The 26,057-nt window shown below is 37.9% G+C and overlaps 1 protein-coding gene and 1 pseudogene across 2 annotated transcripts; both read left to right on the top strand.

Annotated features, from left to right (window-relative positions):
* Positions 1-565: 565 nt before the first annotated feature.
* Positions 566-8,656, top strand: LOC144657410 (matrilin-2-like). The gene is made up of 5 exons (XM_078517759.1): positions 566-587; positions 5,280-5,338; positions 6,979-7,024; positions 7,484-7,822; positions 8,283-8,656. The coding sequence occupies exons 2-5, from the start codon at positions 5,330-5,332 to the stop codon at positions 8,543-8,545; spliced, it is 657 nt and encodes a 218-aa protein (XP_078373885.1). The 5' UTR covers positions 566-587; positions 5,280-5,329; the 3' UTR covers positions 8,546-8,656.
* Positions 8,657-9,970: 1,314 nt separating this feature from the next.
* Positions 9,971-25,181, top strand: LOC144658560 (uncharacterized; annotated as a pseudogene). Its single transcript, XR_013571742.1, has 12 exons — positions 9,971-10,128; positions 10,211-10,438; positions 12,210-12,431; positions 13,211-13,509; positions 14,006-14,063; positions 15,844-16,061; positions 16,830-16,910; positions 17,626-18,012; positions 19,984-20,078; positions 20,187-20,246; positions 20,868-20,975; positions 21,724-25,181. The product of XR_013571742.1 is annotated as an uncharacterized LOC144658560 (transcript).
* Positions 25,182-26,057: the final 876 nt, after the last annotated feature.

The following is a 26,057-nucleotide window of genomic DNA, read 5'->3' as shown; positions in this document are numbered from 1 at the left end:
TGAAATGCTAACGATTAGTCTGAGAATCACATTGTGTAAATTACACCGTAAAGAAACGTTCTCTTACCTGCCAAGCAAAGTTTTGGTTTCATAGTAAAATAAACAACTTTTATAACACGCTTGTTTCTGAAAGCGGAGTTCTTTCTCAATGTCCAAGCTAAACTCGCCGGTCCTCTAAAAGCCGGCTAAGAGAAACGAAAGGGCTATGGGGACGAGAATGAAAGCGGATTCGTTCTCTTGAAGTTGGCGGAAGATCCGTAAAGGCAACGCAAAGTAGACCTAACTTTGCCCAAAGGTTTCAGTTGAAGCGAACTAAAAGTCGGTTGCGAAATTTTTAATTGCAAGTTGGCAAACGGTGCGCATGAATGAATAAAAATGACCTAATTAATTTTGAATTATAATCAAACTTGCAAATTCCAAACGTGCAGAAAAGGTTTAATAATACGTTATTACAAAATACCCACATTGGCACATGTTTCGATTCTACTTAAATTTTTCATTACAAGTAACGTGTTACTTCGGGAGCGCGGTTACTCGTGGCGAATTTTTATTCCCCAGGCGATGGTTTCTCTATATACCGGTAACCGGTAAGCATTTTTCATATTTTTAATGTCTTGAGTTTTCTTACTGCAGAATGAATGTAAGGGTAAATGGAAGGTTTTTTTGAGGATGTAACTTCGGACAACGACCGATAGTCAGACATACAGTCTAGCACAAACAGTCTATAAAAACCAAGGACTAATATTTTTAGAAAAAACTCAATTTTCAAATACTTATAGACTATTTCCTGTAGTGTTAAAAGGAAAGAGAATAGGTCTTTAAATAACTGTTATTCTCGTGGGTATCGTTCTCACTAAAGAGTTTATATAACTGCAAAGTGTAAACAAAAAAAAATCGACATATCGGTTAGCATGCATTATAAGACCCTCTTTTAATTCTGTTTGTTTATATCTGTTTATATATATCTGTTTATATATATCTGCTTATATATATCTGTTTGTTTATATCTGTTTATTTGTTTATATCTGTTTATATCGGTTTGTTTATTATCTCTATTACCGGCCTTCGGCCGGCTAAATCAGTTAAAAAGGCGCTTAAAAGCCCGACAAGGCAAACTTTACGCCAATGTTTGGAGCCGTAAGACTTGTCAGCCACGTTTATTTACTTCAATTTGTTGACAAATTTTCAGAATTATTTAAGACCTTCTTGTGAAAAGTTGTCGCTTCTGCAACTTGTACAGTAGGGTTTTCCGATTTAGCGGAATTTCGCGGAATTTCGCACCTATTTTCCGCGCTAAATGAATCTGTGAATTGAACTCAATTTAATTTGATAACTTTGTTTTTAACTCAAAGTCACTCAGTACTTTTGTTCTGTAACGATGCGTAGTAGTAATAAGTTGGTCAGACTGCATTTATATTAAATTATATAAAATGTTTGATATACTGACGGCCTTTAGTCGAATGTCCTTTATTCGGAACAAACTAGTATCGACATCGTAAGCAAAGAGTATCCGGGACCTCAGCTGGATTTTCTATGAGGGTGAATAGTTTGAACCGCGCACGCATCCCGATATGAGTACATCGTTTCGCCCGATGCTGGGATATCATTTTAAAAAGAAGAACAGGAGCCATCTTCTCTTTAAACTTAATGTAGTGTGCACGTCTCGGCTTCGACCGTACGAGTAAAGAAACCTCAGTTTACGCGGCCAAAACCGGATAGTTATTATTGTTATTTCCGTGATAAGGCATCCGTTCAACGACGATAATTGCTTGAATGTGCACCAAACCGGTCGGTATAAAACGCAGACCATGCAGACTGCAGACTGCAGACTGCAGACCGTGCAGACGGTGCAGACCGTGCAGACTGAGTAATTTTTTTTTCTTCTTTTTTTACATTGTGTTTCACAAAACTTTTCACGAACGGTTTCCGAAGTTTGTTTGAAATTCGCGAAGTTCGCTACGAACTTTAGGGGGAATTTCATTATGTAGTTGTCAATCAAATTACGAACTTCGAAACGAAATTGTGAATTTCACGTGCAGCGAAGTTGAAAGGTTGAGGAGTTCGCAAGTTGAGAAGAAGTTCGTCCAGTTTGTTTAATTTGGTGAAATGAATCCGTTCACGGTACAGCAAAAAGCAATCCCAAGTCCAGTAAGGCAGGACATCAACGGACTAAAAAGCAAGGCTGCCCTGAAAATGGTTTGTGAATGTTACAACTGAGTTTTCCCAATGTCACCCGACACCCGACTAAAAATAGATTACAAGTTCTGCCGTGTGCAGTTTCGAAGGAAAAAATTTCAACAGATGAACCGGTTTACATATAAAAATACTGTTTGTGTGTGCCGTAAAAATCTTCTAAAGAGAAAAAAACGTTTTCCTTCTTGAATACACATCAGTTTGGAAAATCTGCGGAAAACCAGAACTTTTCAATTCCGTGTTGTTATACTTCTGTGTTTACACAACACGCAAGTCACGCCATCTGTCTGTTCGTGATAAACTCTGTTCCTCTGAAAGAATTTATATTTGCAAAAAAATAAGCTTTGGTTAAAAATTTTTTTTACTAATAAACAACACTTGCTTTGGAACAATTGAAATGTGTATTTATTTACGAATTACTTATATTTTATTATTAAGGACTGTAAAATTTTTTGGGGGATTTCTCAAGAAAACCCTGTATTCCCAAAACATAACTACCAACCGAAGCATTTGTTTACGTTATAAAATTGAACTAGAAACCTGAATTTAACAAATAAACTGCTATATCCGACCAGTTCGTTTTACCTATAACTTAAAATGTTCCAATGTTTACAGTGTAACGCGCTCTCTGACAGTAGAAGAAAACTCAACAAGCTGTAAGCTAAATAAAATAATCCTTGACCTTGAAGCCAACTTTAGATGATTTCCTGCCTTCCTGGACTTGAAATTGCCTTTCCTTGTACCGTGAACGGATTCATTTCATTAAATTAAACAAACTGGACGAACTTCTTCTCAACTTGCGAACTCCTCAACCTTTCAACTTCGCTGCACGTGAAATTCACAATTTCGTTTCGAAGTTCGTAATTTGATTGACAACTACATAATGAAATTCCCCTAAAGTTCGTAGCGAACTTCGCGAATTTCAAACGAACTTCGGAAACCGTTCGTCAAAAGTTTTGTGAAACACAATGTAAAAAAAGAAGAAAAAAAAAATTACTCAGTCTGCACGGTCTGCACCGTCTGCACGGTCTGCACGGTCTGCAGTCTGCAGTCTGCAGTCTGCATGGTCTGCGTTTTATACCGACCGGCACCAAACAGACGTGAACTTTAAAAAGGACGCCAATGCAAATCGAGTCTAACTTGATCAACAACGTGTGAAAAACACGAAAACGTTTTGCCTCGCAAAAACCGTTCTAGCGGTAATCGTGAAAATTTCATTTATTATGCCCGGTTGAGTAATCAAATGCGTGTTAAAAGCTCGTGCTTCCTCGTGCTGATCGTCAGGGTTTCCCGAACTACAAAACGCCCAGGCTCGTGCATTTCTCACTTTCCTTGTGATTGGCAACGCTCAAGATGACAAGAGTCACTGGTTTTTAAAATGTTACAAACAAACCCGAGAGAAGCCAGAGGTCCGAGAGGAGCTGCTAAAATGGTACCTCAATTTTGACAACTAAAAACTGATTTTTTCGACAGTTGACGGTAAAAAGACGTTTGACGTTAAACCACGTTGAGACGCTCCAGTCAGGGAACTGGCCATGGAAATCTTGTTTGTCTTGTTTCAGTTGAAAGAAATATTCCTTGCTCGAATTCTTTGTTGAGCAGAAACGTTTATAATTTACAAGCGATGTATTTGTAAAGAGCACGTTATCATGGCTCAAAAGTTTGTACTAAAGAAATCGCCATATAAAGGGTATAAACAACTCATTTTACTTATCATTTAAAGTCGGTTAAATGATTCTCACGTCCAGAAATTGATTTCTGTTGAAATGGGCATATTCCACTTCCGCGGATCTTCCGCTAAATCGGAAAACCCTAGTCGGTTACGATTTTTCTGTCAAAAAAAAAAAGAGATTTACCGTCAGTGATTCGATTTAGCGCCCTCCTTCCAATAAGCGCCCCCTTCCGAATAAGCGCCCCCCCCCCTTCGAATGTGTTTTTGTAAATAAGCGCCCCTATTCCAATAAGCGCCCCCATTCTTATTAGCGCCCCCATTCTTATAAGCACCCCTATTCTAATAAGTGCCCCTATTGTGAATAACTGGCCCTACTGAAGTCACTGACGTCAACTAGATAAACTCCTGACCGTTCACCGTACAGTTCATGTATATATTTACTGTTAAAATGAAGAATTATTTTAAAAGTAACTGAACTTTTAACAATTTCTAACTGTTACAGTTCCTGTTATTATAAGATACATTTGGTTGTTTCTCAAAAAATTAAATAAGCGCCCTGTCCCGAATAAGCGCCCTGTCTCGAATAAGCGCCCTCCCTTGAGGTGCCAAAAGTAAATAAGCTCCCCGGGCGCTAAATTGAATCATTACGGTAAGACGAATAAAGCTACAGAAATTAAGTGCCCACGGCAGGTGGCCTGCTGGTAGAGACTGAACTGACATTCATTGAAAGCTATAAGTAAATAACCCAAACCTTGTCAAAGACACTCGTTACAAGAAGTACCATACTAGCTATTTCAAGTTTAAAACACAACCGTTGAAAACCCCAATTTCGTTTATTTTAGGTCGTTCACTGTTAATAGCTGGTTAGTGGGTGGTCGTCTGGCTAGTGTTGACCGCTTTGTATGGGCAGCCATGCATATCATGAACGTCTTGTTCAGGCAAGAATGACGAGAATTCTCCTTGACACATAATAGACACATTAATTGTTTTATGCAGACCCTCACTCAATATACCTCTTTAGCTACGTATGTAAATTGCCCATTGTAGATCATGTGATGCTCCCCTGAGAATTGTCCCTTTGTCTAGCTAAAAATTATTCAGTCCTTTTCACGAGAATTTGTTTGAGTTTGAAAGAGATAATTCTTAAGGCTAACATCAGGTGGTCTACGATGGGACAACAAACAAACGAAGCTAAAGAGGTCTATTGTCAGGTTTTACAGTTAAGCCTCTCTTCCACCTAAAATATACGAAATGAAAAGTGGTGTAGATATTGTGTGATACGGGCCAAAAAGAATTCGTTTCCAGATCTTAAGTTGCTTTTCCATTTGCGGCTTTGCAATTGGTCCTTTCGCTGGGACTGTGACGTAGTTAGGCGTGCAGGCGAATTAATATTTTAATTGACTTCCACCGTTAGCTTGACGTCCCTCTACGCTCACCAGAGAAGTCTCCAAAAAGCCGGTCGAAATGAACAAGGTAATGTATTATATACGAATATTTACTAATAGTTGGCTCACTTTGTTGTTTTGAGGTATTGTTTAGCGCTCTTTGTTGCTAACAGAAAATAATAATAATATATTAGGATTTATCTGACAAGAAGTGAAGCGTTTAAATTAAACGTAATCTTAAAAAAGGTTTAACACTTTTAATTCATTAATTCGCTTTGCCGTCATTTTTTAACTGGCGTCCCTAAGCCTATTGGAAGTGAAGTGATGTTTTTTTTGACAGTGAACGTGTTTCGCTCTGACAGGAATAGATGCGATAATTAACTTCACTTATTTATTAAAACAAAAAAATTGAACAAGTAAACACTTGTAAAAATGTACTTAGTTTAAAATCCCCCAAAGCCAGTCGAGCAAGCCATGTATTCACGGCCAGTTGCAGCCCGTGTTAGGGAACTTTTTAATACACAAAATTTGAAATCCAAATTCCGGTAAATTCGAATTATGTCAGTTGCCAGTATTATCACAAGCTTATTGTCTAGTTGTTTGTTAATTAGGTGTTTGGACCTGCAGCTGGTTGTTATTTGCTACAGGTCTACAATCCTTTTGTCGAAATGTCATTTGCTGAACTGAAATTTTAGGTGGCAACTGTTAAATTATCAGTTTTAAAAGTTTTTTCCGGTAAGCTAGTTCATGTTCTTCGTGAAGTTTTGGTTAGAGAAAACTAACATCTTCCTCCAGTGTCGATTTACTGCGCTTGACCTCAAAATATGCCTGCGGGAATTTACATTGAACGGTGTGTTTTTTGATAAAACCGTAATCCGCCATTGAACTGGACAGTCATTTAACTTAATTTGCGCACTTGTAAGCAAAACGGAGACTAAAACTCTATCAGATTGTCGTCTCAGATAGTTTGCTTTAGGCACTGACACTTGGTTACTGGTCTCAGTGCAAAACAGTTGTATTTTATTTTAGTGTCTCTTTTGGTGTTGCAAAGAAATTGATAAATAATTCGCCCCAAAATCGATCCGATAACAACTTTAATTACCCCACCCCATCGAATATAAATAAGCCCATTGGCTTATATTAGCTTATAGTTAGATTAAGCTTTTACAGAAAGATATAACAGCCCCTTGTTGTGACGTTTGTGCTGTAATTTACGTCAACTCGTCATAGAATGCTCCGTGGTTTGTGATGGTCACCTGTCGGCTGTCGACTTGTCTGGCTTGTGTCTGTAGAGAGTTTTCCATCTACTTTCTCTTTCAAATATCAACCCAATCATTTTTGGAACGCGTAATTCTTACAGATAATAAGCCTTTATAAAGTCCTTCGTCTTAAATTTCTTGCGACGCTCGTTTTCGCACTCAGTACGCGCGTCCCGCGGGGCGCGCTTTGTGGCGTAAAGAAAATCTGTTATCTTTCTAAATACATGTATTGCATTCTTTCATTTCAAAAATACTCTATCAAACATTTCAGCCTTTAGATTTGTTTGGCCTTGAGTTAAACCACTGCATTTTAATTATAAAAATAATGACTAAAAGAACTTGGGGACGTTTTCGTCCTTTCTCAGGTGTTTCTTAGAAACTTTAGAAACCGATACAAATTATAGAGACGTTTATTTACCAAGTTTCCATAAATCGAGTAAACTAAAAGAACCATTCCCTTGTTTTCCAGGTGTTCTTTAATTCTCTACTGCTTGGCTGGCTGCTTGTTCTTACGAGTAAGTAGATGAAACTACCTTGTATTAAATTTACAAGTATTTTTTTTTTCGATTTTGCCCTGTATGCCGCTTCATCCCTGCCAACTAAAAACACGAGATTGTTTATCTCATGTCGGTTATCGCTAGCTTTTTCTGGTTTTTATCTGAGGTGGAGTTAATAATATAAAGCCAGGATAATCATTTCAATATAGCACAGTTTGTCCATATTTTTCGCTTTGTATTAAAATAATTATTTACAAGGCTGTGTAGCTAAAAACTGATTACAAACTTAAAAAAGAAAAGAACGAACGTTTTCGTCAAGGAATAAAAATAAGTATTTTATTTAGTACTTTTACTCTAATGGTGACTTATACGTAAAGTCCTTTTATGTTAAAAATAGTTTTTACTAATGTAAATAGTTGGATCAGTATTAGTGTTAAAAAAAAACTGAAGAAGGCGGTTGTTTATATTCTTTTCCAGAGGCAGAATTCAAATGTCACAATAAACTAGACATGGTTATTCTGCTCGACAGCTCAGCCAGTGTTCCAGAAGATGTGTTTGAAACGACAAAAAAGTTCGCCGCAGATCTTGTTAAACACTTTGACATTTCAAAGGACAGGGCGAACGTGGCTGTTATGTCTTACAGTCAATACGTACATGTGGAAAGGAAATTCGATGATGAAGCTTCCCAAGAATCCGTCTTGAGGACAATAGATGGAGTCAAGTATGAAGGCTCCTTTACCAGACTCAATTTTGCTCTTGAAGTTATCCATAACAAAATCTTTACGAAGGCGCAAGGAGCGAGGTCTTCCAGCAAAGGTAAAAGGAAAATGAGTTGGTTCTGCTCTGTGGTAAAGTGTTAGCATACATAGACCTACATACATACATACATACATACATAAATAGCTTTTTGTTAAGGCAGGTCTCGTAGGGCAACCATAAAGGCTGGTGTGGACCTGCCATTAAATAATACACTAACAAAACATATAACTATTAATGAAAAAGAAATATAAAAAGAGAATTAAAAATATATGAAGTCAGAATCCTTGGAATTAATTAAGGAGGCCTCTTTCTCAAACTGGATTAGGTCTATAGATCTAGAGACACGTTTAAGACTAAGCATACGCCATTATTTGATGGTTTACAAGTTATTTAAATGTTCCACTGATATTTGTCGTAGGACAGACGGCAGTAGACGTCCAATTAAGTTTATTTCACTCTATTGCGCCAAATGCTACCCGAGTTACTCATAACTTTTGCTTCTTTGTTTGTCTCGTAGATGTAAAGAAGGTTGTCGTGGTTTTAACTGACGGCTTCAGTTCCCTCGGAATTGAACTCACAAAAAAGTTAGCAGACACTTTGAAAAGAACGGGTGTAAAGTTCTTCACTGTGGGAACGTCTGATCGTGTTTACCAAGCTGAAGTGGATGAGTTAGCTAGCAAACCAAGTAAAACCCACCAACTTCTCAGAGACCTCGCCAAGGGCTCTTTTACTAAAGATGAAGTACAGAAGTTTGCTAAAGAGATTTGTAAAAAGGAATGATTTAAAGGTCTACGTGAATCAAAATAAGTTTTTGCGCATTTTCATCAAATCGCGCGCGCCGCCAAAATACCACGTGATGTTAACAGCAGTGACGTAGTATTGTGGACAATAAAACCTAATCCTCGTGTACTTCACTTTTTAAATTTGTAGTCGTGCCAGTTGCATCATTAAGGGTTAACATTCAGTTAATTTTCGCTTCCTTATATGCACTTGAACGTTTTTCCACAGAGGGAAAAAACAAAGATTTTTACTAAAAGGCTCCGCCCGGAGATCGAAAGCCCTAATCTTTTTTTTACCCATTTTTGACAGAAAACGTGACCCTTTTAAAGACCTAGAAAATGTCACCTCTTTTACACAATTAACGCAGAAATCTGCACCACTTTGTAAACTTTAGACTTGGGTTTTCCTTTAAAACACTTAGATGACCCAGCCGTTAGCTGTGTGCCTGTTCGAAGTATTTTGAAGTTCCTTTTAAATACCTAAATGGCAGTTTTCCCTACCGGCGCTTTTCTATACTTACACCTGTGAAATCCCTAGACTTTAAACCACCTCCAGCTTGAAGAAGGTACCCTTTTCGGGCGTGGTCTCCCCGTACAGTCTACTATAGGGAGTACCCCCCCCCCCCCCAAGAGTGTTTTCCTTTTTAGGACCATGGGGAAATTCTATATTAGTCTCATCTGAATAGCCCACATGTGCGACTGAACGACACTACTTATTCAGAGGTGGCGGAGCGTTTTGAAACGAGGGTAAATAAAGGTTCAGTTCAGTTCAGTTTCAGTTCAGTTTGCCCGACCCCCTAGGAAGCGTTGCATGCATCCGTCTTAGCAAACTAACTGTTGCCTATTTACGAGTAACGCATACAGGATATTCAGGCAAATTTCTGCTATCTCAACTAACAGTTATTCTAAAATTTCTGAGCTGTCAGTGCAAAAAAAAAAAAAAAGCATTTCTCAACCGATATTTAACAGGAATTTATTGAGTGACATTTCAAACTGCTTTCCATTTCATCTTCCTTTCCGCATCAGGTAAGGCTATCCACCAGTTTCGGAAAAAATGAAGTTACTCGAACGAGGTAGTAAATTTCTCGTAACTTTCAAAGATTATTGTAAAAGCTAAGTTGAGGAGACGCGTTCAAATGTGTTCGAATATGACGTTCACCTGTAAGCTGTGATCAATTTGGTGATTTTTGCTATGGGCGGAGTTGTAACGATTGTCAAAAGCTCTTGTCAACGCTGGCATACTACGCGTCAGTTCAACTCAGTTAGTTTACTTCAACTGATAGCCCGCACTGATTTATGGGAATGCATGCGGAAGTAATTCATAAGAAATTTTAAAAAAGTGCTTTTGTCAGCAGTTTTTAGGTCTCTGTTGCCCTGGTAACCGCAAGCTGAATGCGCGGATACTAAGCAACCGGTTGACCCACAATACCTTTCGGCATTGCTTTCGAGAACTCCTCCAAGTGCACCGGGGAAAATTCCTTCCAACAAAAGTTAAAATTCTCTTCATAATTCTCCAAATGTAGACCAATTTTGCGTTTCTAATTCATCTTCTTTAGCTGTTGTTTTATTCTGGAATCACCATGAGTGAGTATCGCTTTCCTTGAGGTCTTCCACTCAATCTTTTTGTTGTTATTGTGGGCTCAATGGCGGTCACATCTGTTGATAGGTCGAAGAGCTCGCGTCACTTTTAGCTACAAGCCCGAACAGGACGACGAACTTGCCTTAGAAGTAGGAGACATTATCACAAATGTAGTAGATGTGGATGTCGGCTGGTGTGAAGGAGAGTTGAACGGGAAGAAAGGGGTGTTTCCAAACAATTTCGTCGAAGAGATGAGTCCCGCTGCCAGTGAGGAAGTGGTCGCTCCAACTCCAGAGCCCTCCAGCGCTAACACAGGTCAGAAGTAATTAGTTTATGCACGTATAAAACCAAGTATTCCTTAACCACAGATCAACCGTGTTTAAGCTCATTTAGGAAGCTGAAGATTCCATTTACAGACTATGAAATTATGCTTATATCGATTTTATTTACCCAGACGTGTGTATGTTTTGCATCGATGTCACTTTAGTTAGCTAAAGTTTATACTCGACTGTTGAGACTAACCTCATTTACAAATCTCTTTCTAAAAACGGTTGAAAGCCTTTCGTTTTCCTGTATTTATAACAGGAATTCGTAAATATTGGCAGATCTTTTCAATCTTTTTTCTCAAAGCTATTGTTTCGTAGAAATCTTGAAACTTATTCTCAAAATATTAGATTTTGCTTCCTGTTTGTAAGCTTATATATGAGAAATGCAAGGGTTTTTTGTAGTCTAATTTCCGTTAAAGATATGTTGAAATGTTTCAACTTGAAGTTAAAAGGGTTTGCAGAATGAGACAGTCAGTAGATGTACATTGTACACATTGTACGTGAAAGAATATTGGCCCTCAATTATATATTTGTTGTCATGTTTTAGAAATTTGAATATGTGATTATAAACGTCCATGGATTCTTTCTCGCTAAAGCAGAGGCCAGATTAGTTGACCTTGAGTTGTAAAACTGAAACAACATTTTAGAGTCAGTCACAAACACTTCCTGGCAACGATTAAATCAAAATTACAATTTTTTTCTTGTTTGAAATGTCTTATTAGGCATTGTGCAAATAAGTCCCTTTTAGTGAACAGTTCAAGATGTCAATATTTTTCCCACTCATGGCAACTACCTATGCATGCATCATGTTGGATTATTATCTTGAGTTCTCAAGGAAGGTATAATCAGAGAATTACCATATGGCCATGAATGCCTCTTGTGTTCTATCTTTTTATGTGTTTATTTTCTATAAGTGTGATGCTTTATTGGCTTCCTGTTATCAGTGATCAAGTTTTCAACTCTTGACTCATTTGCATTCACTTATAAGTGTAGTGTTTTGCAAATTATTCAGTCTGTAAACTTACCCACTTGTACCCTTTTATAGTACTGTAGATTTTACATGCAGCAATATAATTTAATTTCCTCCCTTCGAGAAACATGATGTGGTTTGATCTGAAACTGTGAAATTATCATGTGTTAAGCATAGAAAATCTCACACAATTGCATAACAAACTGGATTGTGCAGTTTCAGAAAATATCAATTCCTACCCCATGGAAGGTCAATGGAAATCCGAGGAGGTGAGGAGGGATCTCAAAAGGCAAATTTTTTTAAAGGGAAGTACATGTATGGGGCTTAACTGGAATTTCCAAAGGGGTGGGGGGAGTCGAACCAAAAACCTTCCATGCGAGGTGTATGGATATTTCTGGAACAACACGTTTGGAGGGATAAGTATGATTGATATTCCTGAGGTTAAGTGACTAAAGGAACAAGCTCTCGCAAATGCACGGGTTTCAGTAAGACCCACCACCTGTTGGAGCTCTGGCATGCTTATGCCGGCTAAATTTGTTCAGCTACCTTTAAAGCGGTGATGTTTTTAGCTTGTTATAGCAAGGTGGCACACAAAGGCAGTCACATACTTAAAATCTTATTGAAATCACTACAAATGTTCTGGTTGTACATGTAATTTATCCTATTGCATACGACATTATTTTGGTTCTTTGCAACTCCAAAAAATAGGTCACCACCACTGTACAAGTTAGTAGAAACTGAATTGAAAGTTTTTCACCACTTTAACAGTATGCATTATTGTTAATGACAGCTGCAGAAAAGAAGGCCAAAGTAACATTTGATTATGAAGCTATGGATGAGGATGAACTCACACTACATGTGGGTGATATGATTGATTTCATGTGTGAGGTGGAAGAGGGCTGGTGGCGTGGCAAATTAAATGGCAAAGTTGGCGTCTTTCCGTCGAACTTTGTGGAACTCATAGAGGAAAAAGATGTCGCCCAAACCAAGGACAAGCCAGTGGAGAAACAAAGTACTAAACTTTTTTTCTGATGTTTCATGTACATTTACTTAAGCAAAGTTTATTTCTGATGAATTGCAATGGATCAATTGATATGGGCATCACCAAAACATCAGAAGCTGTCGTTTTTTTTTTTTTTGGGGGGGGGGGGAGGGGGTAGGGGTCAGGTAGCTGTCTTTTTTTAAAAATTGAGACCTCTACCTTTTCTGAAAGTTTAACCTTAAAGCTACTGTTGTAACCATGTGGATAAATTGAAGGCCTCAGTGCAAAAAGGGCGGAAGTAGTTTGGGCTAAAAATGAACATTGCCAAAACAACTCGGCATTTCGCTTGTGGGTTTGTTTACGTATGTGACAATTTGTACTGTATTTATTTTTCCTGGTTTTTGCTTCGTTTTCAAGAAATAACATATGCAAAAAGCTTGGGCTTTCAAGACGGCGTTTTCAGAAGTTTCTTTGTTCCATTTAAACAAAGACACTACTTAAGATGCTGACTGGAAAAATCTAGTTTTTGCATATATGTTGTTTCTTGGAAACTGAACAAACACCAGTGAAAATATTTTCATTACAATGTTTCACTTATGTAAACAAACCAGCACACGAATTTTGGAGGAGTTTTGGCAATGTTCATTTTTAGCCAAAATCGCATCTGCCCTTTTTGCATCAAGGCCTTCAATTGATCTCAACTTAAACTATTACTGGTGTACTTCAGTGTACTGTAATGTGTAAAAACCTTGTTACTCCAGACTACTGTTATTGGTCTTAACTGTACTTTTTAATTTTTGCATTCTCAGAGGAAGCTGCACCACCTGAAAAAGAGACAGTTGGTGGTGAGGACAGAGCTGAAGCAGTAGAAGACGATGACACTGGAATTAATAAAAGGCATTCAAGCATAGGAAAGTCTAAGAATTTGTTTGGAGGGGGAATGGGTTTTGGGAACCTGATCAATCCTAATATTCTTGCTGAAAAAAGACTTAAGAAAGTTCACCATGATGAAAAGAAGGAGAAGAAAGAAAAACCTGAGGAGAAGAATGTTCCTACTGATATAGGCAAGGGCACAGCTGCTGCCATCGGAAAAACAAAGGCACCTTTGGTAAGCCAGCAAGCATTGTAGTGGGGCGCCGTAAATAATAAACAAACATTATGTACAGTGTACATGTACATCACAGGATCATGACCCTGAACATAGGATTTGAAAAGTGGGCATCCAAAAACTTCTTTAAGGCCTGACTCCACTCTCCTAGAAGGGTCTTAGGACAAATTTAAGCATGTGCTAAGGTATATTTCAGTCTGTAGTTTTTAGTGTAAAATTAAATGTATTTAAAGATTTCCAAATTTGCTAAAAAATAACTCAATACAGCAATTCATATTACTTTCTCTAACAAGTGGACATTCATAGTACACCTGGATGCCCATCTGGCAAAAAGCCTCCCTGAACATGATGTCACAGCATTTAGAGTGCAATAATGAAGCTGCAAACGTCTTGGGACACACCCAACTACATGTTTAGTAAATAGCTAGGAATCATAAATGGCCATTACTGGCTGTGAGAGTGTAATCAACATAATAATTATTGTCATTTCTTGTAGAGTGCCAAATCAAGACCAGCACCTCCTGTTCCTGCCATTCCTCCAATTGTACAACCAGGTAAGTTATTTCACTTACTTCATGCAATTTACTTCAGCATTTTTACCAAAATTAAAAAAAAAAAAAAAAAAAAAAAACAAAAAAAAAAAAAAAAAAAAAAAAAAAAATTTGCAGTTTTGTCCTTGTGGACTCGCAAAACACCTAAAAATTATTATGGCTCCCTTCTTCCTTCAACAACTATTTACTTTATACCTCCATCTTGATGTACTAGGTGCATTTCATGTACGAGAAGACCTATTTGCCAATTTTAGAATTTTTTTTGACTTTTTTGCTTGTTTACAAGAAAGAAAAGAAGAATAGTGGACAAGTTGTTCTATCTCGAACCACATTCTTGTAAACTCTCAAGGGACTGTTTTAATTTCTCAAGGGATTACTTTCCGCTGTGGGTGATCAAAGCGTTACTCAATAAAAATGTGACTCGTCAAATTTACAAACGTTATATAACATTATATAAACGTGACTAGCCCAAATCATACATCGCATGTCAGCTTTCTTATCTCAACGCACGTGTTTCTGAAAGGCGATCTATAAAGAGCGTTGCGGCCAATGTGCACATGATTTCAGGCGGTTCTGTAGTCTTGCTAAACGTTACAAATTTACTCTAAACTTTACCAACTGGATGACTTGAGCTGTAGCGAAAAATTATTACGATTACAGTGATCCAGTTTTTTGATAACGTCAAACTAAAACATATTAAAATACACAAACGCAAGAGAAACTGAGAACATTGAACAATCGAATTAAAGGTTACCGATTGTCCTCCCTCTTGCCTGAACAGTTTAAAATGCACGAAAGGCAACACAGGGAGCAGAGGAGCCAAATTCGACGTTTGTAACTATTAAAATGTTCGATCTATTTCGCAGCGCTTGTCATACTAGCCTGTTTCGGGAGCAAAGAGAGGCGGCTGTATTCCCGGGCTATTGTCATACGTAATCCGATCTTTTTGTTTACGCGACAGTTAAGCCAGTGGGAAACTCTTTCAATAGTCTGTTGCGTAATCGCAGTGGGTTTCGGGCAACGAACGGAAACGCCAAGCACAACAAGTTCTGTTTAACCGACAAGTGCTACGAAATAGATAGAACATTTTAATATTTACAGAGGTCGAATTTGGCTCCTCTGCTCCCTGTGAAGGCAACGAAGTTTATAAAACGCACTGAAGCGGCGCTAATATTTAACCTAAGGCACTAAATTTCGTGACAATTGATTGCGTGACTTAACACGAGTAAATCACTTTTTTGCGTTCTTACAGACGCACACATTCCAGAATATCTGGGACTTGGGACAATTGCACGTCTTCGTGAATTTTCTGTTGTGCGTAACCTTTATCGGCAACCCTACATTAAACCGAGTAGATCATTCTTACTTGAAAGGAAACAACTATTTAGAAAAAAAGCAATCGACAAGTTTACCATTTTCAACCAATCCACAGTGTAAACAACTTTGGACTGACAAATATAACATTTCCTCCACGAAGATAGGAAGCAACTGTAATAAGTTTGAAGAACAATGCACAGGATAAACCTTCAACTCATACTTCGTGCAAAAAAGTCGATATCTCGAAGAGATTTTGATTACCGAAAAGCATTAAAATCCCTGTGTCACTTTAACCCCCTTTGCCACCACTCTGGAAATTCCATTTAAGCTTTATTCTCTCCTTTCAAAATTCTGGTTTTTGAGACCCCCCACTCCCACCTTTCCCACAGCCTTCCTTGGGGTGGGCAGGGATATTTTCTGGAAAGGTACAATGTGATTTGCTAATTTTTTTAATTTGCTTTTTTAGCCAAGAAGCCAAATGAACGAGCCAAAGTTGTGTTTGATTATGAACCTGAAAATCCTGATGAGCTTAAGTTAACAGTAGGTGATGTTGTCATGGTTACCAACAAAGATATTCCAGATACCGAAGGGTGGTGGGAAGGAGAGTTAAATGGAAAAGTTGGTGTGTTTCCTACCAACTTTGTTGAGCTACTGCCAGATGAGGAAGAATTGTCTGCCCCCACGGTAAGAATTCGGTATCTCCTGGTTGTTCATTTTAGAACCTATAATTATTTTGAGAAGTCCCTCACAGTACAAGGGGACACTTAAGGCCCATTTACATGATATGAACTATTTGACAGGACTTGGATAAAAGGGAAAAAAATCAGCTGGGGAGGACGCATGGTACAATATTTTTGCATCAGCATGACCATTATTTATTTTTGCTATGACAAGGGCCTTAGCAGTACCCATGGACTGTATCAAAACAAATGGTTTGGCTAGAGAAAATTAATTGAACAGTTTATATTACCATTGACCTTATCATACCTTGTTTATTCTATGCCAACCCAACCCATGCTTAGCCCTACTGAGTATGCAGTTTGAGCGAAGGTACACTTTATAAGGGCTCGAAAAAAGTGCTGTTCAGTTGTCCAGGACAAGTTAAGAGAAGTAGATTTTCCTCCCAGGCAGGTAATTTTTCATGCTTACTTGTCTAATAGGCAAGGGCCCAGGTAAGTCATCTGCTGACTAAATCATTAAAAAAATCTATCTAAAAAAATAAAAGGAGACAAGCATGTATCTGCCCCAGGCACACAAAATTTGAGAGCTGCTTGTCAAAAGGGCAAGGTGGAATTCAAGTTTTTTCAAGCTGTGAGTCCCATTTTAAAGAAAGTAAAACACTTGTAAATAAATCTCATGTAATTTACGGTACAGCTGTATGTAAACATGCCTGTGTATCAACAAGAAATGAATGAAGCCATTAATTTTTTACTATTTTGTTTATATCACTAGACTGCTGCTCCTCCCCCCCAATGCAGAAAAGAGGTGTTCCAGTTTTACCTGTGGTTAAGGATGAAATAAAAAAATCACCAAGTGAGTATCACTATCTGCCCGACTGGGTGTAACAGCTGTACATTAACAGTATCTGCAGGCAATTTTATTTTTCCGTGGTTTTCTCGGGAATCTTTAATGACTTCTTACTAACTGATTGCATGGGCTAAACGTGCAGGGAATATGGTGTATTGAACAATTTTACAATACTTTTTACAGTGTAAAAATGTTAAGAGCTTACTTAGCTGGCTTTATGAAAAGTTTAGGATTTTTTGACTTTGTTTTGATTCACTTAATACTACTGTGTTTGATTGCGTTCAAGTTAACTTAGTTTATGATTTTATAATTTTTAAGTTTTTGGTTTGAGCAAATATCCATACCCCCCTTCCACAGAAGGTTATTTTAGTTTTGGCTTTTGAGGCCCCTGTTCCCCATTGAAATTTCCAGTGAACTTCCACGGGCAGGTATGGATACAGGTGTATTTCCTGAAACCAGGACTCGAGACTAACGGTAGCCAACAAGCCAAAGGCTACTAATATTTAGGTTTTGACTACCAGGTTTAGCATTCCTACTAGCCATTTGGCTAGTGAAAAAGTCAGAAAAGTCATCTGTTCTTGATAAAAATCAATATACCTGACTAGTGAAAAATTACTTTTGGCTAGTAAAATCTGACATATTGCTAGCCAGTAAACCAGTGAGTAAAAAAGTTAGTCTCAAGCCCTGTGAAACTATACATTGACTCTTGTTTTGTGTCTAGAAGTACACAAGAAGCCTGCTCCAAAGCTCCCCCCTAAGGATGAATCCGACTCGGATGCTACACCAGAGGTACACCCTCCTGCAAGGCCAGAAGTAAAGAAACCTCCAGCTGAGCCAGCTTCGGAGCCACCACACCCAGCACCAGCAAAGCCGAAACCGCCAGTGGCAGGCCACAAACCTGTTCTTCCACCCAAGAAACCTTTACCAGCCCAAAAGAAACCAAAGGGCTTGGTAAAGAAGCCTGAGGAAAGTAGCGGTGTTGCTGTAAAGAAAAGTGTTGAGGATACAAAGGACCATGTTGATAGCAAACCAAGAGAGAAAGACATACATGTATCAAAGGAAGAAGTCTCCAATCCACCTGCAATCAAGACAGACAATGTTGAAGAAGGTACTGTCAAATACATGTAAACTTTGTACATATTCCCTGAGTTACAATGAATCACCGAATCAATAGCAATAGAGTCACAAGCAGAATCAGAAGAAAATTTAAACCTTCTGATTCTTCAGACCCGATTCCGTTTAAGCTTATGACTCCAATTTTCAGTTTTTACTAGCTCGTAAGTAGTAGATAAAATATGAGCCTATCGGCCTATCGGCTCGCCATTGTAAACGCCCATGGGCAATTCCACGGTCACGGATGTTACATTCAGACCCAATTTTCAAACTTTAAACTTGCACCACTAAAGAATGAAAAGAGGTTTTAAAACTTTTTATCAATTAACTTGTTTGTGCATATCAAAATGTTATTTGGGTTGTTCATTTTTTCTAATTGATTCATTACATTGAGAAAAAAACTAAAAAGAAACGTTGTCATGGACGTTACATAAAAAACAACCACCTTCTCCAACACATGGACTTAAAGTCAAAATTCCTGTGAATTGTGAAAGCTCTTTTTAAGAACTGCCCCAAATATGAATAGCCAAGTGGTTTGGTTTATTGAAAATGTTGTTTTCATTTTCAAATGCTACTTATTAATTCACAAGGATCCTTGAAATGTGACGTCACGGACGTTACCACCAATGTCACGGACGTTACAGTGTGTGGGTAACTGATCAAGTTTAGCAAAATAAATAAGTTTTTTTGCTCTGCCCTCCAAGTAAACAATTAAAAATTGGCCACTGAAAATAGGCCTGGTTGTTCTGCAAGCAAAACTCATGAAATATCCCTATAGATAGAAGGGGACATTTCACGGTTGCTTACATGGTGTATTAACCTGCACTGTCAGCAGTTTTCAATCTTTTTATCATTTGAGACTGTTTTCTGCTAAAATCTGCTAACCAGAATGTAAATTTCTTTTACTAGAGAGTATGTAAGTGTGTCCAACCTCTTAAAGATGACAGTTCTTAAAGAAACCTCTTTAGATTAAAAAATGTCACGGACGTTACGTCACGGACGTTACGTCACGGACGTTACAACCTTTTGTTGCCATTATTTCTGAAATGGTATAGTATACCAGAGTTTTGACTTCATCAAAGTGTTTCTACTGGATATGTAGCTGAACAGCAGAAACATTTTTAAAATTTTTCAAATAGTTATTTAGCAGAGGAAAAAAAAACCCTTTAACGTCACGGACGTTACGTAACGTCCGTGACAGAACTTCATATCATTGCTACTATTTCAAGAAAGTATTTTAAATCAAGCTATTATCAGTTATATGTTAACACTACAAAGGTCTTTCTCTTAAAACAAGTTATTAAGGCTGTTGACATATCCTACCTTAGATTTTTAGAAGTTAAAAATGTGCATCACGGACAGTGCTTCCTATGAAAAGAATAAATGTGTACTTTGGGGACCCCCCTGAGTACATGTTTGTCACAAGCGAAGTAGAAATTATTTTTCTGTGAACTTTAACATGTCTACAATGCAGCAAAGAGAATAATTCCATCTAAAACATCTTTTTACAAAAATTTTGATTTTAGCACCTTTCGTGTGGAATTGCCCCCATACAGATCGGACGCGAATATTTTATTCTACTTGTGAAATGAAAACAATAAATTGAATGCAAAGTATTGTTATGCGAATCAGTAGAGACCTGTTTCAAAAGTTAATGAATACTAATTAGTTGAGCAGGAGTTTGTATCAAAAGTTAATTCTATTGTTTGATTTGTATTGGGGTTTACAGTTGTGTACATGTGATCTGAATATGGTACTGGGATTGGTTTGCATCTGCATGAATATTTAATGAATTTTACAAGCCCTCTTATGACCCCACTTGCAACTTACATGTAGATTCTGTTGCTAGTGAAAACAAGCCCATTGAACCATGTTTCATAGCCCATAATTATCATGGTAAATTCTGTCCTAGCATTGCAATTCCATGCTTTGACTGTTTTTCTAATGACGTTCTGCTTCATCACAGGGGCAATTTCCTTTGATGAAATTCCAGTTACAGAGACATTAAACCATTTGACTGCCAACAGAGCCAAAGTCCCTCAAAAGAGGCCACCATCCAAGGTATTAAGAACTTTTATTATTTTTTACTTATACTAGTTCACATTGTTCTTATAATGTATTTTAATTATGGTCACAGTGCAAGTCTGATCAAGATTTGAAACTTTTTAGGATGGGCGATCGACTGACTCAGCACATCTTAGTGGAAGCATGTTTGATGAACAATTAGCTGTAAGTTGTGAAGTTTTCCTTTTGGTAATACTTTTACTTCTAGCATTCTAGAGTCCAGAATAAGTCTGCCTTGAGTTCACTTATTCCATCTGACTGCTTTTAAGCACTTTGGTGGTTTTGGCACTTATCAATGAGGCTCAGCTAAGTTGACTATGGCTCGTAGAAAATGAAGATAAGTAGTCTAATGGGCGATTTGCATGATGGCGTCACTTGACTACAACTACCAGAATCCTCCGCTTTGTCGTTTTGTCATTCTAATTAGAGCAATTGTTTTTCAAACCCCACTGGGAATTCAAAATTTGAATAACAAAGGAAAGGCGAAATGAATTCTGGTATTTGTAGTCAAATGACGACATCGTGCAAATGTGCTATTGGTCCTCCCAGTCCTTAGTTGATTATCAACTAGAAGTTGATATGAAGGTAAAGTATAACACGCCTAGAGAATTTGTAAAAAGGAGAATTCTTCTCTAGGACTATTCTCTTTTCCTTTTAGTCGATAATAAACTAAGTGTCTAACTTGCCCGCCAATGCAGCACAACAGATTCTCAAAGTAATCAGCTTATCTTTCTCCCTTCTTCCCTTAGTGGTTTGATCTTGTAGTTTCTTTTTTTGTCCCCGTAGGAAGCAAGCAAACAGCCTCCTGGTCGCCCTAAAGAAGGGCCAAAAGAGCCTGCTTGGAAAAAGGAAGTTCGAGAAGCCCGGGAAAAGAAACAGCATACAGAGGAGAAGGTAAGTGTGATGGAAAAATGATTAACACAAGTAAAAGGACCCCTCTTTGGCATGCCGGAATGCGTTTTGTAAATGGCTATGAAACTAAGGGACGGACCATTATTTTCTTGGAGGGGGGGGGGGGGAGGATGAAAAATTTTCCTTTGCAAACATTTTTTTTCGAAATTCTTACTATTTTTTGTTATACACATCGTATTTGCAAACAATTTATTTTGTCTTTCCAGGCCCCTCAAACAATTTTTTCAATATTTTTCATCCCCCCCTCCCCCCTCCAAAAAAATAATGGTCCGTCCCTAATGAAACTTTTCTAGTAGCTAGTAAGGCCCAGTCCACACTAATCCGGATAAATTTGAAATGCATCTTTTTTTTTTCTCCGGTTTGGCCAATCGTCCTCCGGATAAATTGCCCACCGAAAACGGAACTTTCCGAAAACGCTCTTCAAATCTCAGTGGATAAATTTGCAAACTCCGGCTTTGCGTTTTTGTGTGGACTAAAAACATTTTGAAAACGGAACTTTTCGAAAACGCTCTTCAAAGTAGCTCAAAGTGGGTAGTTGAAAACGTATTTATCCGTTTATTGCCAAAATAGTTTAGTTTTCAAATTTATCCGGACTAGTGTGGACGGAAAATACTTTATACGGCGTTTTCAAATTTCTCCGTTTTACAACCGTACCTAAAACCCATGTTCTTTTGGTCATTTCCGCCTTGATTTTTTAATTGATTCAGTTTTCTTTTGTGTGTGTTTTAAGGCACCTCCTTTACTATCACCAAAAACTGAGGCGGTAGAGAAGCGAAAATCCTTGAAAGATGAGGTACAAGTGCCACCGGTACAGAAAGTAGAACCTTTTACAACATCGCCGGGCGAGGTGGACAAACTACGAAAGGAGATTGCTGAGCTACGCGAGATGATGACTAAAATGGAGAAGAAACACAACGAAGCTATAAAGAAACTGGATGAAAAATTCACCCGCGAAATAGAATCTCTTACAAATGACTTTGACGAAGAAAGAAAACACAATGCAGCACTCAAAGTGGAAATTGATAGATTAAAGCGGCGACAATCTCGTCAAGATTCGTGAAAATCAGCTGGATGAAGAAAAGAAAGATTTCCAACTTCTCTATATCTGTTTTTTTACGAAGGTAACGTGATTAAATTTAGGTAAAATTCGAAAATGTATCAAAAATTTATACGTACGGTCAGTTATAGTGTTCTAAAGCTTAATGAATGCACAACGAAATTCTATATAAAGGAATTATAGATGTCATAATGTAGGGTTTTTGTGATTTCACAAAACTGTCTTCGAGTTGAAGGAAACATCTAAAGATTAGTTTGCTTAGGTAGGAAAATAAACAACAAAACAAAAATGAACATAGATGGTTAGAATTCGGCAAGACTGAGTTGTATTACGACCGACGAATTAACTTGAATATCTAACACAATATTTTTCAAGATGTAGCTCTTTCAAATTGTTTTGTGCATAAACGAGAGAAAGTTTCCATAATGAAACCGTGGCAATTTGGAGCTCAAGTTAACCCTTAGAAAATTAATCTTTCCAGTTTTCTTCTGCGAGTTTTCAACGTGTTAATCACGGTTAATCTAATCATGGATAGTCATGTTTGAGTGACAGGTGCCTGTTGTTCAAATCCTCGTTATGAGCCCGAAGAGTTCCCGATTTGGTTTGTCCAATCACAGAAGAACACGAATGTTAAGAATTTACACGTCAGCGTGTCATAAGATGACGTCATGTTGCTTAGCAACCATTGGTTTGGTCAATGCTTTTAGAGACAGTAAGCTAGTCACGCAATCCTTTCTTATCGTCCAATCTTTCCTCACGGATGACAGATTAAAACTCAATACACCACGTTTTGTGATATAAGCATATTTTTTGGCCGAAGAATGTTTTCCTATAAATTGTGTCTTCAAGCTTCATCTGTCAGTATTTCTCTCGTTAGCATCGCTTTTGTGAACTCTTGTTAGACCCATGCGTCACGATATGCCGTGATTTACTTTCAACCAAAATCTGACGCGGCTGTATCACGCCAAAAACTGTTGCGCAGGTGCCCGGTTATTAAAGCGACTACTTACAGATGCACCGTTTGTCAAAACTTTTTACGCAAGAGTTGCAATCCTTTCACTTTTTGTGCATTAAACTTAAACTTTGCAACATTTTAAATACACTACAGTGACTAGATCGGAAAGAGGACGATAAATTATCCGTGCTAATTAGGGGAAAAGTGAAACATGAAAATTGGAGTTATTTTCTTAATTACAGTGTAATACAAAGCAGACTTTGATCTGGTATTTGAAAGGATGTTTGAAAGTTTCAAAGCTCTTTATGTTTGACAGATAAGTAATGTTGTTGGTTATATGTAAAACTTAGAAAAGAAATGAATCGAAAACTGCGTGACCCCATAAAGAAATTATTGATAAATGAAAGGCCCGCAACGTTATGAAACCATAACGTTGGACGATCCATTGAGGGAAAGACGAGCTGCTTCAAGTAGCGCAATTTAGTTAGGGAAAGGTTATATTATTTTATAATTCACGATGTACTGTGATTTAACTGCTGAAAGCTGCGATTTATTGTGAATATTAATATTTCAAACTCGGAACCAATAGCTTTTTCTTAATGGCTACGCACTTTAAAGTTGTATCACCCTTTATACCATGCCATAGAAAATACAGCCAATCAGAATACAGGAAAGCCGTTGTATATTCGACGGTATTCAACCCAACCTTCCCATCGTGCGCTGCGATTGTATTCTCGATAAAATAGTTACACAACACTTTCTCGTTGTTTACTATGGAATATCCCACTTGTCACTTCTATTTTCTTGGTATACACACTCGCCTAAAGGCTCGTATGTATACCGAGAAAATACAAGTGACTCGTGGGATATTCCATAGTATACCACTCGAAAGCTTTGCATAACTAGTATGTACAGCATGATATACAGTATCATAGAAGTACTTCTCAGTAGCTTTTATCTTCATGCTTAGACAACAGGGTTCCATCCACAGACAACAGCTGACCACAGCATAACAAACTGTACGCCGCCTTAGAAGCTTTCCAACGAAACCAAAACTGTGGTTCCAAGTTTTTTTTTATGGTAAATGACTTAACCCTTTGCCTCCTTGGAGTATCAAAGTTCAAAATGTTCTAATCTTTTATCTTCAAAAAAAAAAAACAATGAATAGCACATAAAAGTAATACTCAGTAACTTTCATGTGAATGGTCGCACACGGGTTTTACACGTTGGCTTTCAAGTAAGAACCATGTTTTACAGTGTAATAACCAGGTTCACATGTTTAGTGCTGCTCATAATCACACTAGCGTTTATTTACCCTGGTCCCAAATGTTTTCCTTCTAGTCTTTTTCAATCAAGTTAAAGTCGCAAAGCAAGAATGAAAGGAAACCTTAGGGAGCAGGGTAGGTTTTATTCCAAAAACCGCCTTTTACAGCATAACAAAACAGTACATGTCTTCAATTCTGGTCAAAAGTTTTGGGATACTTTGAGACATCCTTGGCAACAAAATAATAGTCTTCTTTGCCACCCCTTCCCACTGCCAATACAATGTTGATGTTGATCCATAAAACCCAGGCCCAATGTTCTAACATTGCTTTTTGGGGTTCGGCGAATTGAATAATGACTTTACACTTGAAAGAATTTGATGACATTTTTGTCGTCCAGTATCTCAAGGTCGGACTTTTGACCATAATTGTACATAAATGATCTTATTGCTCAATGGCTTTAATTACAGTGTAACTTCTCTAACCAAGGCTACCTGCCAAAATCTGTGCAAAATAGGGAATGAAAACCTTGTATGTAAACAATGTTTTTCCACAAATTGTGGATCTACACCAGCTGTATGCTACTGAAGCAATAAATTTGTGACCATTTTTATTGTTTTAATGGTCAACTTGTGAAGAATTTGCTTGGGTGGCCTTGGTTGGAGTAGACACACTATAAGATTCATTCATACAAAAAAGCTAGAACCACCAATAAAGGTGTTGCTCTGGGAAGAAACTGGTTAAGGTTTTATAAAATTATACAAATGTTATTACTATTAGATTTCGGCCATTCGCTTATTTCAAGTGTCAAGTAACCCAAAATCATTCGAGAGTTTGTTTAACACTTGATAGTTTTGATAGAATTATTAGAAATTTTTATAATTGTTTAACGAAATAAACTGAGAATGAAAACACGTTTGTATTGCGATGTTGTTGGTTTGGTAATTTAACGGATAGGTCAAGTAACAAGCACAGACGTTCTCGATCTCGGAGCCGCTCTCTTTTGCCCAATGCTTACGATGAGTCTTGCGCAGTCAACAAGCGAAGGTCTGGAGTCGAGGATATGCTAACGATTAGTAGCATTCTCGTCCCCAAGCCCTTTTCGCCTCTCTTAGCCGGCAGGGCCTTGGCACGAGAAACGAAGGGCTCTGGAGACAAAGGATTTCCACTCCTAGATTCTAGGACTTCCGATCGTCAAGTATGCAGTCGTGATATTTCATATACTGTATGGGAGAGTCATGGGGTCTTTTACTTCCGCTCAAGATTTCTTTGTTTCAAACGGCCAATAAAAAAAAAATTCGAATTTATTCAAAAATCCCATGTCCCCAGAGCCCTTCGTTTCCGGTGCCAAGGCCCTGCCGGCTAAGAGAAGCGAAAAGGGCTATGGGGACGAGAATGGATTAGTAGACATTCAGTGGAGACTCAGTCGTGTTTTATTAAAAGTCCGCGAATCTGATTTGTTATTTTAGTTCTTCAAATGTTTTTCTATCAGCGAAAAGAAAACAATGGGAGAGCCAATCAGATTCGCGAATTTCCAGTAGAACATGGCTGGGAGTCGGCTGGGAGTTTATTTTTTACGTTTATTTTTTAGTTGTTGTTTGTTTTTTACGTTTTCTCATTTTGTCTTTGCTATTTTCAGTTTGCAACCCAAAAGTCTTCATAAGCATCGAAGTATCCCTATAATTTTCTCCCCAAATATCCCGTATCCCTAAAATCCCTAATGGGGCCTCACGAGTGCTGCCAGTGTGCTTGTGTTTTCGTGAACTCGGAGCGACTTCTGCGCGACCTTG

Source organism: Oculina patagonica, chromosome 6 (assembly GCF_052425735.1).
Source record: "Oculina patagonica isolate OP01 chromosome 6, crgOcupat, whole genome shotgun sequence".
Lineage (NCBI taxonomy): Eukaryota > Metazoa > Cnidaria > Anthozoa > Scleractinia > Oculinidae > Oculina > Oculina patagonica.
The sequence above is the reverse complement of the archived record's forward strand: the minus strand, read 5'-3'. Positions and strand labels throughout refer to the sequence as shown.

Excerpts from the sequence above, each read along its gene's own strand:
- LOC144657410 (XM_078517759.1), top strand. Across the intron at positions 7,025-7,483 it reads CTGGCTGCTTGTTCTTACGA|AGGCAGAATTCAAATGTCAC; the intron begins GTAAGTAGATGA and ends ATTCTTTTCCAG. Across the intron at positions 7,823-8,282 it reads AGCGAGGTCTTCCAGCAAAG|ATGTAAAGAAGGTTGTCGTG; the intron begins GTAAAAGGAAAA and ends TTTGTCTCGTAG.